At 45.0% G+C, this 12,914-nt stretch overlaps 1 protein-coding gene across 1 annotated transcript in view; it reads right to left on the bottom strand.

Moving 5' to 3' along the window:
* Positions 1-12,914, bottom strand: part of LOC107264967 (neprilysin-1) — a 29,235-nt gene that overhangs the window by 11,676 nt on the left and 4,645 nt on the right. The window contains exons 3-4 of the mRNA XM_015733822.2: positions 9,777-9,884; positions 2,694-2,908 (exon numbers count right to left, since the gene is read on the bottom strand). Coding sequence (XP_015589308.1) covers positions 2,694-2,908; positions 9,777-9,884 — 323 coding nt within the window. The remainder of the gene's footprint in view (positions 1-2,693; positions 2,909-9,776; positions 9,885-12,914) is intronic.

Here is a 12,914-nt window from a genome sequence, read left to right as displayed (position 1 = left end):
TTTTTTAAAAAAAAAAAAAAAAAAAAAAAACAGGTAACACTGTAATCTACTGTCAGGAGAGTATATTCATTCGTATTTACCGCGTATACGATAGTCTATCCATATGACAGTCATGTGATGGGGGTTGGGATACATGATAACTCGGTGTATCACATGTTGTCCCATGTCGCATTACTTTTTTTACAGCTCCGGCAGACCTTCGTTACTCTCACGTGTCAGCGGGTCTATAACGAGGAGCGATATCAGATTTCTTTAAATGAGATTCAGCGAGCTAAGGGTACCCGTGCATCAGGTTCCTTTCGCTCGTTCCACCGAACGAGCCGACAGGCAGCGACGAAGTGCCGCGCAAGAGTCATCTCTTTGTAGAGCTTAACTATTTCAGAAGAAGAAGAGGAAGTCCTTCCGGCCTTAGGTAGGCCCGTCAGAGTCGGGAGAAGCCTCGCAAACAAAGAGCCTAAAATGTCAAGATGGGTTTGTGTACACTTGGCGTTTAACGACATTTGGCCTCGGGCAGAACGAGCTCTTTTGCACGTATTACCCGAGACCTGGCTGGAACTAGCCGATCGAAATTTTCAAAGAGGATATATGCTAGGAAACTTTTTTCTTTTAATTTTTCACACACCTGGATAGGAAAACGTGATAGGAACTTCAGGGGTACGAAGTTTGGGGATTGAATCGATGCATCTATATATGAATTCAGCCATCCGTACGTTGGATGCATAATAAAGGTGAATTTTGGGCAAAGGAAGATTTCGTGATATAATTTTCATTCTATAAACGAATGGAAGACCTATGGGGGTTGAATTTGGGTTTGGGGCGGGGTCGAAGGGTAGCGATTACACTAAAAAGCGATTACCCTCTTTAATGTAGCGCATCCAGTACGGCTTTGACCTTTGCCCTTCCGAGCAACCCCCTCTCCCACTACCACTTTTCTTTCATTCCAACATTACCCTTTCTCCTCTTATTCTACCATTGTCTCTATACCACCCTTAGCTCTCTCTCTCTCTCTCTCTCTCTCTCTCTCTCGCTCCATTCTCTTCGGTCTTCACCGACGCTCTTCCCTTTTAACTACGCAGCCTCTTCTCGACAGCCGGTAAAATCTCATTTCCTCTCCCATCACGCGACTCCCAGGCATTCACGTTTCCTACGCACTTTACGACGTAAGCACCGAATAAAGCCTGACGCACAATGCCAATGACTGGGTCGGCTATCAATATGCGAACGAGACGAAGAGTCTTGGCGAGCAGCCATTCGCTCAGGGAAAATCCTAAAAGCATCAGGGGTACCAACCTACCTATACTTGCCTAGCATCTTCACCAGCCTGCCTCCAGGGGAGACGTTGAATCTCGAACCCAGCCCCCTTTTCAACCAACATCCATGCACCTGCTTAATGTTCACCCCCCCCCTGCCATCTCCTAAATCACCATACTCTTTTGTTTGGGAGTTACCGAAATTTCGACAATGGCCTTATACAAGTAATTCGATACAAGGAGTTTCTGGCTTTCCATTGGTGCCACTACGAAGGAGCAACGTACCGTACACGGGAGCGAACAGGCAATTAACGTAACGCTAGAATCAGGCACATAAAGGGGTATGCTCGGGAGGTGAAAAAAATTCCCTTTTCTTTTTTCTTCTCGCACTCTGCAAGAATTTCTCATTCGCTCCAATTAAATCGCAAGGACAGTGCAATTTCGATCGTCCGGAGATGCCAGGTATACTGTAATTAAATCCTCAGATTCGGGCTGTAATTAAAGTTTTCCCCTCTCCGATGATACCCGCCGAAAATTTATTCTACACGAACGTCGCCGGTAAGCTTGGACAAATAGTTGTATTCTCTTCTCGCTTGAACTTCTTCATCCTTTATCTCACTTTCTCTCTCTCTCTCTCTCGCTCGTTAGCCTCTTTCATCCCACCGTTCTTGTCCCTTTCAGCCGGTATCTTCGTTTGCATCATATTTCCTACTGCATAAATTATGCATCGCACTGTCTCGTAAATCGGGAAAAGGAGCTACCGCAAATTTGTTCAACTCGAGGTAATCCCAGAATCTCGGCTGTCGTGAAAATATTAGTTAAGGTTGGGTAAATGGGAAAACTCATATATCCCACAGAGGACGTATACAACCCGAGCCAGAGCAACCCTGTACATATACAGGCGTCCTTGTACACATCCCTATCTATCTTCGGCGTATAAGATAGCGAGAGTACAGTTAATTTTCCCGACGGCACCGGGTATCCCGTTATCTCCCACGGGATGAAATTTCGCGCCAGGAACTAAACGATAATTAATAATTGGGAAGGAACCTTTATACGTCCAAAACAACCTGGAATTACCTCAGGAAGTAGCCACTCGCTCACCGTCGCTCTGATTACGAACGATCGTTATCTACTTGCTCCCTTCCGGCTGCCTCGCTGCTCCGGTACGTCCCGATATGGCCCAAGACCGTATGGGACTTCGAGTACGTGTTTCTCCTCTCCTATTACTGCCTGGTCACGTAACAGATGAGTTTATTGATTTTGTTCGAACAATCCCGCTGGACCCTCATCGAGCATTGACCAATCTCCGAGGAGACCCAAAAGTTCCAGGACCACGTGACCCTTCGAAGACTTTGGCTCCATTGGGATTCGTGAAAGTCCTGACGAATCTTTTTATCCCCCATTTGAGGCTATTCGCCTTAAACGATCGTCTGTGTTTACCTGATTTTCCGAAAAAAACGTATCTCCTCGATACTTCATCGGGAGATCTAGGAATACAGATGACCTCGTCCGGTCGTAAAGGTCCACGTCGACGTAGACGTCGAACAGGGGTGCCCCGTTCAACCTCAACAGTTCTGAGACCAATGGGGTGATGTCCACTGGCGCCAGACTCTTTGGTGGTAGATAACCCCCCAGCTCATCGAGGAGTCGATACACTGAAAATAGAAACAGCGTAACTGCGGCTTCGTCGAAACAACGTAAATCATTAGTACGAAGTGTCGCGATACACTGCAGTGGCTGCAGAGAAGGAGGAACGAGTTGGGTATCGATCTGGTAACCTGGAAAAATATAAATTTATAGTGACGCCATTTCCGAAATAGATAACACGTGATACGTCAAGGAGACGTCGGAAGCCGCGCAGAAATAGAGTGGCCGCTAAGTAACGTAAGGGAGGATAAAAAATTAATTTTCATAAGAATACTATAAAAAATATTTTTACCAAACATCCCCATAAGGGTTTTAATCGATTCTTACCCAATATTAACATAAATCTCACCCGCAAGTCAACCCAGAATTGATATTCGCGAACGTCTCGAAAAGGTAGACAAGGGACAGTCGCGTTAATTAATCATGGAAAATTAGTTGGAGAAAACGTCCGAGCGCTAGCCTGGGCTTACACCCATCTAAATCATACCCTCCAAACTTCACCTCGATATACGATTTTAGACCCCGTTTCGTGTCCTCCGTTCCGAAGTAGACCTACGTAATCTTACTGACCATGTAACGTATAACACAGACCGAGACCAAATTACGTTCAATGGATTTCCCATTTTCTCCACGACCCTTGCGTGACTTCAAGTGGTGCGATTCGGAAGCGTCAATCGAAACCGCGATTAGATATAATCATGCGGGTCCAACCCTTTCATATAACAAGAATGGGTTTGATGCAAACCCACAACACCGGCTGTCGGGACCCACAACAACGACGCCACCGGAATAAGATTCGATCGTTATTCTGAATTCTAGCCTTCTTCCGTCGGCTCGTTTGTAGATCCCATTTACCGAGGCCAAGCTATACCCCCTTTCTGTTCCTCCTATGTAGAGACTGAGAAATTGCTAATTGCTCTCCTGAACTCTCGAAGCCATTTCAGGAAGCATCCCGCCTTTACACGGACACTCGAGATACGCCGAGATATCACATCTAACATATGCACAGTGATAAATTCATATAAGGACGCTACCTATGGTAATATCAGCAAAGCTTAAAGCTGCCACCGTATAAAAGTCGTACGGATCCGAAATCGAGTAATCGGAAATATTTAACTTGATAACATAACCTCGAATCTCCTAAGCAGACAGATGCGCACCTATCGAGGAAAGATCGCTTTGGATCGTATTGTCAAATTGCATTGGGCATTCGAAAATTTCAACGGATACGTTAATAGCTGTCGAAGCGTATAAACAAGACGGAGTCGGTGGTATCGAAAGCGCAGAGTTAACTCGGGGCGATACAAATCGCGTAAGCTCGGACTTAAGAAAACGGAAGTTCCATTTCCGTATGGGACCGGGAGTGTTCCACCGTATATACATATATACAGACGCGAGTAGCGTTAAATCTAAATTCGTTCGATATCGAATAACTCGAGTCTAACGAACCCAACCTAACCTCCCGAAGATCCGATCGGATGACTTGCTCTCTCGGCGAGCAGAGACTGTTTCAAAGCTCACGGATTAAAGCTCACGGACTTGGCCTCGTGCTTACGTCCCAAATGCCTCTCATCGATTTTCTAATGATCGCAACGCTCCTACCGCCACTCGGCTCTTATATATACCGAGGAAAATCGTTGTATCCTGAAAGCTCCCTGATAATGGCGCTGGTCTATCCGTAGAGCTTTCCTTTATATCAAAGCTCGACCTTGCCGCTAACGCACAAGTAATTCCCTGGTTTCTCAAACGTAAAACAAAAAAAAAGTACACGACCCTGAGGCGGATTCGTGAAGTCGGTCGCGACTCTGAGTTTTCGTGTAGGATTGTGGATTATAGAAATATTGTAAAATCTAGATAAAAAAGGGCAAGAGAGAGAGAGAGAGAGAAAATGCCATACGGAAATTCTGACGGCTCTCACGTGCATCATCAGATTCGAGCTTAAATCGGCATTGAAAAGGGGGTCAGCTAAGATATCCCTGCCCAGCCAGTCATTATCTAACGATCGGAAGGAACGCGCGAAGGTCTACGAGCACGAAAGCGTCGACCTTCAAAAAGTAACCGCTTCCGCCCCCCTCGCCTCCCACCCGCCAAGTGTAAAATTCAGAATTACAATTCGTCAAGGAGTTGTATACCTCGTTAAAACTGGGTCAGATCAGTATAAGTCGATGCACGCGACTTGGCGATTATCAAACTGCAAAGAAAGCACGAATGGAAAGAGTCTCGTGTATATATCTTTAAAAATACAAGCAACGATTTCACTTCCCCTGACAGACCGGAAGCGAGGTCGGATGCTTGATTTATCGCCGTGCTCGGCCGACAAATCGACGACTGCCTCCCGCGCATCGGAAGCCACTAAAAGTTCCCAGGAAACGTATAATCTAGGAATCAATGCTGTAAATATTATGTCACACGTACTATAGCTCGTCGGAATCGATTACGATGTAGGGATAATAACTTGCCATTAGCGGTTGCCATAACCTGTAATATCGTCATAGTTATCGACGGAACCGAAGCCAATCAGCCGGTTCGAAACGAACTGGGTAACGATCGTATATATATCTCTATACGCAGCTTCATTCCGAACTCTCTGTGAAGGCGAACCTACCCTCGGTATTGTCCACCGGAATATCCTGCAATGTCCTGTAATTACCCCGGTGCAATTTGTACGTGTCTACTGCGACTGCTTGATCCAAGATTCTGTGTGTATTCTGGGTTGCGGGTATACGTAATCAGATCTGGTGTACAGGATGATGCCAAAGGATCAAGGAAGGGAACGGGTACCGGCTGATCCTAAGGGTGCAGGGTTAAACTGAGGAAGTGGGCAAGAAGGCGGAGAAGCATGGGAGCACTGTGAGAGAAACGTTGGTTCGAGGGTTGGGTTGTTATCTGGTTTCGCAGCTAACTTTAGCAGCGGGGTTAATACGCCGGTCGACGGTCCGGCCAGGAATAGTTCGTTGTAAATTGCTAGGAAAAAAGTCGGCGACCTCGTTCGAATGGTCTGGATGTCACGGAATGCAAATCTCCTTGGCAAAAAGTCTACGGACTATATCTATATAGATTTTACTACTCTTACGTAGCAATGCATGGGTTCGCTTGTTACCAGACACGGACTATGTTAGTGCTTGCTTCTTTGAGAGTGGCAACAACTTTTTTATCCATGTGTATATATATATATATATATATTGGTTCCCTTTACTATTTTGTTGGTACATTCGTTATTGCTCAATGCCCACCCACTGTTGCTCGTCGCTGCCTCAGCATTTTCAAGTGCTTTCAAAGTAAAACTCCTAGAGCGTGGCCACGCTGTGCGGTCCGAGCTTATTGATCCATGCTGCTCGATAACACGCGTTCTTGACTTTGAAGCCATTTTTTTAACTTCGCTTCATCCGCGCATCCACATATGCACTCTGGGCTCTCGCCGTAGCCGCATGTGTACTGCGGGCAATGGAATATTGAGATTTACGAGGTTCGCCCGGCGAGCGAGAAATCGTTCGCACGTGGTACGTAGATGAAGTTACGTAAGTGACGGGGTTCACGAGATAGGAAACAAAAGAAAATTTTACCTGGAAGAGCGTTGCGGCAATGTTGAATTGAAATCTGAAAAATGCAAGTCGGCTGCGCCGGTTTCCCGTATGAAAAGTACGAAACGGAACGGCGCTTGTAAGTTATGCATACGCGAAATCGATTACTCGATACGGTACAGGGTCTTGAGTTACCTGAAACGGACTGTAGTCTGGAGAAACGTTATTGCGAATTTACTTTTGAATTTTCATTGCTATCTTCGTATCGCACTCGCTCCCTCTCTCTCTCTCTCTCTCTCTCTCTCTCTCTCTCCTCTCTCTCTCCTCCGCCTCCCTTTTTACTCGAAGCTTTCATCGTATCCGCGGACTCCCTCTTTACTCCCGTCGTTCCCGTCCGTCAGATTCGCAAAGACCGGTATTTCCCGTCGTTCTACTTTCAGTTTCGCGGAAACCGCGCGAGCGTAGCCTTTTAAACGGGCGACAATGACGCGCCAATTCTTAAGGATTGTATTATTGGACGAATGTGTAGCATCCTTAATTTCCGGTACGAGCGTGTCGAGGACTCGATTAAATTATATACGTTTCAATGGAAATAAACATATATTCATCTGTCGGTATCCGCGTAACGGAAATACAAAAATTTAAAGTGAAAAAGTAATATTACTAACGGCGACTTCTTGGTCGAAGCAATAATTCATCTGGGAAAAGAAACAAGTCGAGTAATATAAAAAATAGCCTCGAGGATATCGATCCGGCACGAGGATTGACAGCGCATATATTAATCAATGAGATGAACGACACTAGGATCGATTCGTGAGTAAAGTGCGAGATACAGGGGACACTTCGATATTAAAAATCCATAAGAAGATGACCCCCTGAAAAACATCGTATTCGTTGACAGACTGTATATATTGTCGTAACGAAGTATCTATAGGCTGGGCAAAGCTTGCGCGACTGTCGAGCGGAACGGCGGGAGAATTTAAAAAAGTAATCGCACGTATTTTTCCTACTACACGAAGGAGCTGCAAGACAATGGGGTGTAGATCGCTGAGCTGGTAATCAAGAAATGGCAAGTCCAACTGCTGCTACTGTTTCTCCTAAGGCCATTTCACTTCGGTAAATTGGAATCCGAATCGTTAATGACATATAATCGAGTGTGAAATCGATGGTGATATATATATATATATATATATACGTCCCTCATGACCTCCTTGAAAAAGCTATTCTCACAGAAAACTTATAATATATTTAAATACATCACGTAGAAGGTATAATCGAGTGTGAAATCGATGGTGAGAAATGGCAAGTCCAACTGCTGCTACTGTTTCTCCTAAGGCCATTTCACTTCGGTAAATTGGAATCCGAATCGTTAATGACATATAATCGAGTGTGAAATCGATGGTGATATATATATATATATATATATACGTCCCTCATGACCTCCTTGAAAAAGCTATTCTCACAGAAAACTTATAATATATTTAAATACATCACGTAGAAGGAACGATTTGCTCCTATAGATTTTCCATCGAAGTATTATTTTTACTAATTCTAGTTAGTTCTAGGGACTTCTTTTTTTCCCTAGACAAGAAACTCGCACGAATTTGAACTCGGGTACGGTTAAGCTACATAGGCAACCGGGTCTTCCGTGCAATTCTTTCTGCCTTGGGCAAGAATATAACGTAAGGCTGGGTAGGATACGATAAGTTAAGCTAAGGTTAGGTTGGGTTACCTTAGCCAAGGTAAGACACGGCGCGCGCAAGAACGGCTCTCTTTTCTCCGAGGGCAAAGTTCGCTACTCGTAGCGAAACTTCCTATAGAACGTTAACGTTTAACGTCCCTGGAACATGCCACGTGTGCTGCCCCTACCCCTAAACCCCCTGAGCATCCCTTAACCGCCTTACCGAACCGTACCCACGTATAACTGTATATACCGCACAGCTTCCTTTCCTTTCTTCGCTCCTCTTACTCCCTATAATCTCCTCCCTCAGCGTCGACGCTCCATTCTCTTTTTCCCACTCTTTCAACCCTTTCCTGTCTGTACCTTTCTACCCCTGTTCCCAACCGCCCACGAGGTCCCCATTACCGTTCCACCTCCTTCCAAGTTTCCATTTCAGGCTCTGAACCGACGTGCCCTCTGCATCGTTAAATGCCCACCCCCAGCCACCCCAATAAAACGCGCCAGTGAAAAACCACCCCCTAACCGTCCTTGCGGTCTCCCGCCGCAAAGGGGGTTCATTTCACCAACCCTTTGCATCCTACCCATACTTGCCTACGTACGTCAGCTACCGTTACGTGTTTACGTATCTGCTTCTAATTTTCATCCCTTAACCAGCAAAGCTCACGCGTCGCTTTTCTCTAGAGCCAAACCCTCCCCCCTCGGATGGTCACGATAAAACGTGAAATAATCGTAAAAGCCAAGAATACCAATCCCGTCGATGGTCACAAGGTCCTTCAGGATTTCAGGAACGTTCAAGGAGACCAGGACGAAGGAGGGCTTGAGGGGGGGGGGGTTCTTCTGGACGGAAAGGGAAAGTGAAGGGGGTTACAGGAGGGAAGGAAGATAATGGCCAGCGGAAACGATTCTCCCTGCTACGGAAGTCCCTTAAGCGATCCGAACTGATTTGTCAGCGTCTCGATAACGTGGGGGTTTGTTTCTACGGGAGGGGGTGGCTGGCTTCTGTCGCGGTGCTACTTAGATCCGCGTATACGTACAGACTCAGGGAATTTGCCGGTATGAATAATTGATCGGGCGGCGGAAATATCTCGCAGGCAAAAAGCGAGCCGGAGCATATGCGCCAGATGCATATATGAATGAAATCCCAGCCTTACCGTTATACCACCCTTGGACGTATACATTGGCTGTAACGTATATCTGGAACCGGGATTACCGGCGTAAACATACTTTGCCATTGATATCTCGCAAAGAGACGATACGAATATGCCGGATGCAGCGGGGTATACATATTATGTGTACATTCTCACAAACGAGTATCTAAACGGCGCAGGACGCGTCTCAGTAAAAAACAGCCTCGTTAGCAGCATCGCTAAAATAATGTCGAGGCTGTGGCTGAAAATGTCAGAGCTTTTTTCTTCTCTCTCTCTCTTTTTTACGTTTTTTTTTTTTTTTGTATCTACCAGTAAACGCGCGATATTTTTTTTCAACAGCCACCGCTCGATATCTCTATCAGACCCGTTTGTTTTTATCACACGGACCATGCATATTACAGAGATTAATTTTTTATGAAAACTGTATACGATTGGCGGACTGACACTAGCTCCAGGAGGAAATATTTTTATTTTCAAGGATGATTAAAAGTAATTTTTTTTTTATGATCAATTCAGCGCGTCTCACCTGGAGTAAAGTTCACTGGTTTATCCTTGAAGTCAATGCAGGTCTCGTAGAATTGGCCCAATTTGTAAAAAGCTCCGGTCATCTTGCCAGAAGCGTTCGCCAGCATGTCTGAAAGGAATATGAAATAAGTATATATGTATATACATATATACACACGTGTATAAAGTACAGCAACGAAATCGTAGCCAAGGTATGCACTTGAATTCGATTGAGTGTCCGTAGGGTTTTGAAAAATTAAAAATTTTTTTTGCTACTTAAAAAAAAACCCACTTTTTCATAAGATTTATAATTTCGAACTGTCCGCTTAAGATTTTTCAGACACCGCTCCCAGAACTATTAGTACCGTATGTGGAACAGCGAAGTCGTAGGGCAACGTGCATACTATACTTCCATGTGCATATATCGATTAACGTGAATTATTTATAGTCCAGCTTCGACCGAACTAACCCACTACTCGATACGTGTCCATCCACCGGACCGTATGTGTATTTCCTTTCCTCTTTCGATCCTTCCACTACTCTTGCCGGCCGAAAAGTCACCTCCGTATACCCTGCCAGTTGATTACTCTAACGCACGTGTAGCGCACTGCACGTTGCTTTATGCATTTTCCTATAACGTTCATGCTGTATAGATATAGGCACAAGAGAATCTGACTTGGAGAATTATACGCTACAGGAAACTTGGCCTCGGTCAAACTTCCTGAAGACTTCAATATCCCCTATGTAAAAAGTGAATATATTGATCGAGCTGGGTAATATGGGTGAAAGGCTGCGTGAAATTTTTTCAATACGCTGACTCATTTCAGGAAATGCATTTTCAAGCTGATTAAAATTTCATGGGTCGTAACAATTTCGATTTTTCCTGCCATAACGTGTTCGGGTTAACTGATCGCCGTATCCTTTTTTTTTTTTTATACCGCTGTATTCATTCGCGCGCGTTTTCACCCGCGTGCAAAAAATAAAGCAAATTTCGACTTCGCGGCACAGAAAAAGCCTTTGCCACGATTGGCGAACAACGGAGCACGCTCGCAGCCTTCAAAGACTCCGAGCAGCGATTTCTCTACCGTAGAATCGGGCGAGGCTGGCAGGAAATTAAAGAATGGCTGAAAAGTTTTTCATGGCTAACCCCTTCTCTCCCCCCGTCGCCCCAGTGCGCCTGCCGTCCGGAACGAAAATACCCTGCGAGCTGAGACGACCAGAGTGAAAGTCTAACTTTTCGGGCCCGGAGTTCCGGGTCTTCGTTCAGTTTCGATCCAACGACACAGACCTCGTCCCAGCCACTTTTCCAGGAGCGAATAAAAAGTACCCCCCCTGCCCATCCCACTACCCCTTTATGAAAACCGAAACTGGAAGACGCGACGAATATAGCCAAAAGTTCTAGGGGGTGCGCCAAGTTTGATCCCGCCCCCTCACCTTGGGCTGATCTTTTATGCTTTCTCACCCTAACCATAAGCGACGTCCTGCGCAACCCTTAGTCAATCTCTACATCCGTATTCGACGTTCGCTTAAGCGTTCACCTCGTGGTAGGACAAATGGACGAGAATTAAAAAAGCACGTATCTGCTGAGAATTCAAAAAAAAAATTTTTTTTTGAGCCAAAGCAACAATCGTCCTTCGAACGTAACTGGACCCGTTTAATCGTCCTAATAATCTTTTCGATATGGTAAATACACGATCTCTGCGTATTACGTAACCGTGGATATAACGTGTGTCGGTAACTTTCCAAGTCCTGAGAGCATCCCGATACCGAAGAGACGTCGATGGAGTTACGACAAACGTACCATGGGGTTAGGACGTCGTCTCAGGATGTTGTTCTCCCATGCATCACGGTAATATCGACACTGACACGGGACAACGATTCGGCTTATGTATTCCACCAATCAGATATACATATGTATGTACATAGTTATAGTACGTCGAATGGCGCCGTCGGTTACTCCCCATTGGCTACCGAGCTAACCGAACAATTTTCAAACGTCACACGGCCAATTTATCACTCGAAAATATTCCGATCTTCGCACGTTAACAAATTTTACTCGATTCCTTCGGCCCACACTGCGCGTTCGCGATGAGAATTGGGACTTTTCGAGAAAAAAAAAATGTATAAGCGCACATATATCGCTTTGCGTAAATAACGAAAAATTAATTTTCCAAAAAAATTTCGAACTTTCACACAATCAAAATTTACTCACAATAAATCCCAATGACGCGTCCAAAATAATTTTAATAATCATATCGAGTGTATGCCTGTCATAGGATCAATGGAGTTGAAATATTGTAAGCTAAAAAAATGCTGTAATTACCCGATCTGAACTGAGTGCCGTGTCAAGAGTAAATGATGAATGGGACGAAAAAGATGATAGCCAAAAAGCCCATACTTTTTATTTGACGCAGTAAAAAGGAATTAAAGAAAACAAGACGGTTGGGCTTAATTGGGGTCCAACATCTAACAATGGCGTATCCTCGTTACCTTAATGAACGTGACAGTCGGCTGTTTCAGTTTTCAAATTTGATGCTATTGTTCCCTAGCAAGCTCGGTGCATTAAGTTTGGAATTACATATTATTATTATGAGCCGAGCTACAGGAGCTATGAGATTGCAGTGGGACAGCCTAACACCAGTCCGACCTTAAGTTCCTTGGTAAAGTATAAAGAGTCCAGTAGATTTTCGCGTATCACGCGCATCCGTACTTCTCTCGGTCTAAGATGAACTTGACCCATTAAAATCGACGGATTAATCAAGTTTCCATAAAACGCTTCTAACCCGTTTTCCTTCTTACGTAAATCTCCTCGTCTAAGGCTTCGCGAGTGCTCTTACCAAAGAGGACAGCCAGACACGACGATTAACCCTAGCTTAACCAGGCATGCCTGCGCATAGGTCCGAGTAACATACGTCGAAATCCAGTCGTGAAAGTCGAATTAAAAAATTGACCTGACTCGAAAATTAGCCTCTTCCGACCCCTCCAATAAAACGGGTCACCCACCAAAAGGAACCTTCAATTAGTTACTGAAGCCTCATGCATCCCCTTTCTTTCAGTCAAAACGATAAATTTAAACCCATCTCCTAACGAGATGGGAATGAGCTCATGAGGCGTGGACGAGAAAAGATGCCCCTGGTGGAACTAGGTAACGGGGGGGTGG

This window comes from Cephus cinctus, unplaced genomic scaffold (genome assembly GCF_000341935.2).
Source record: "Cephus cinctus unplaced genomic scaffold, Ccin1 Ccin1_scaffold0013, whole genome shotgun sequence".
Lineage (NCBI taxonomy): Eukaryota > Metazoa > Arthropoda > Insecta > Hymenoptera > Cephidae > Cephus > Cephus cinctus.
Note: the sequence above shows the minus strand (reverse complement) of the source record. Positions and strands in the feature narration are given on the sequence as shown.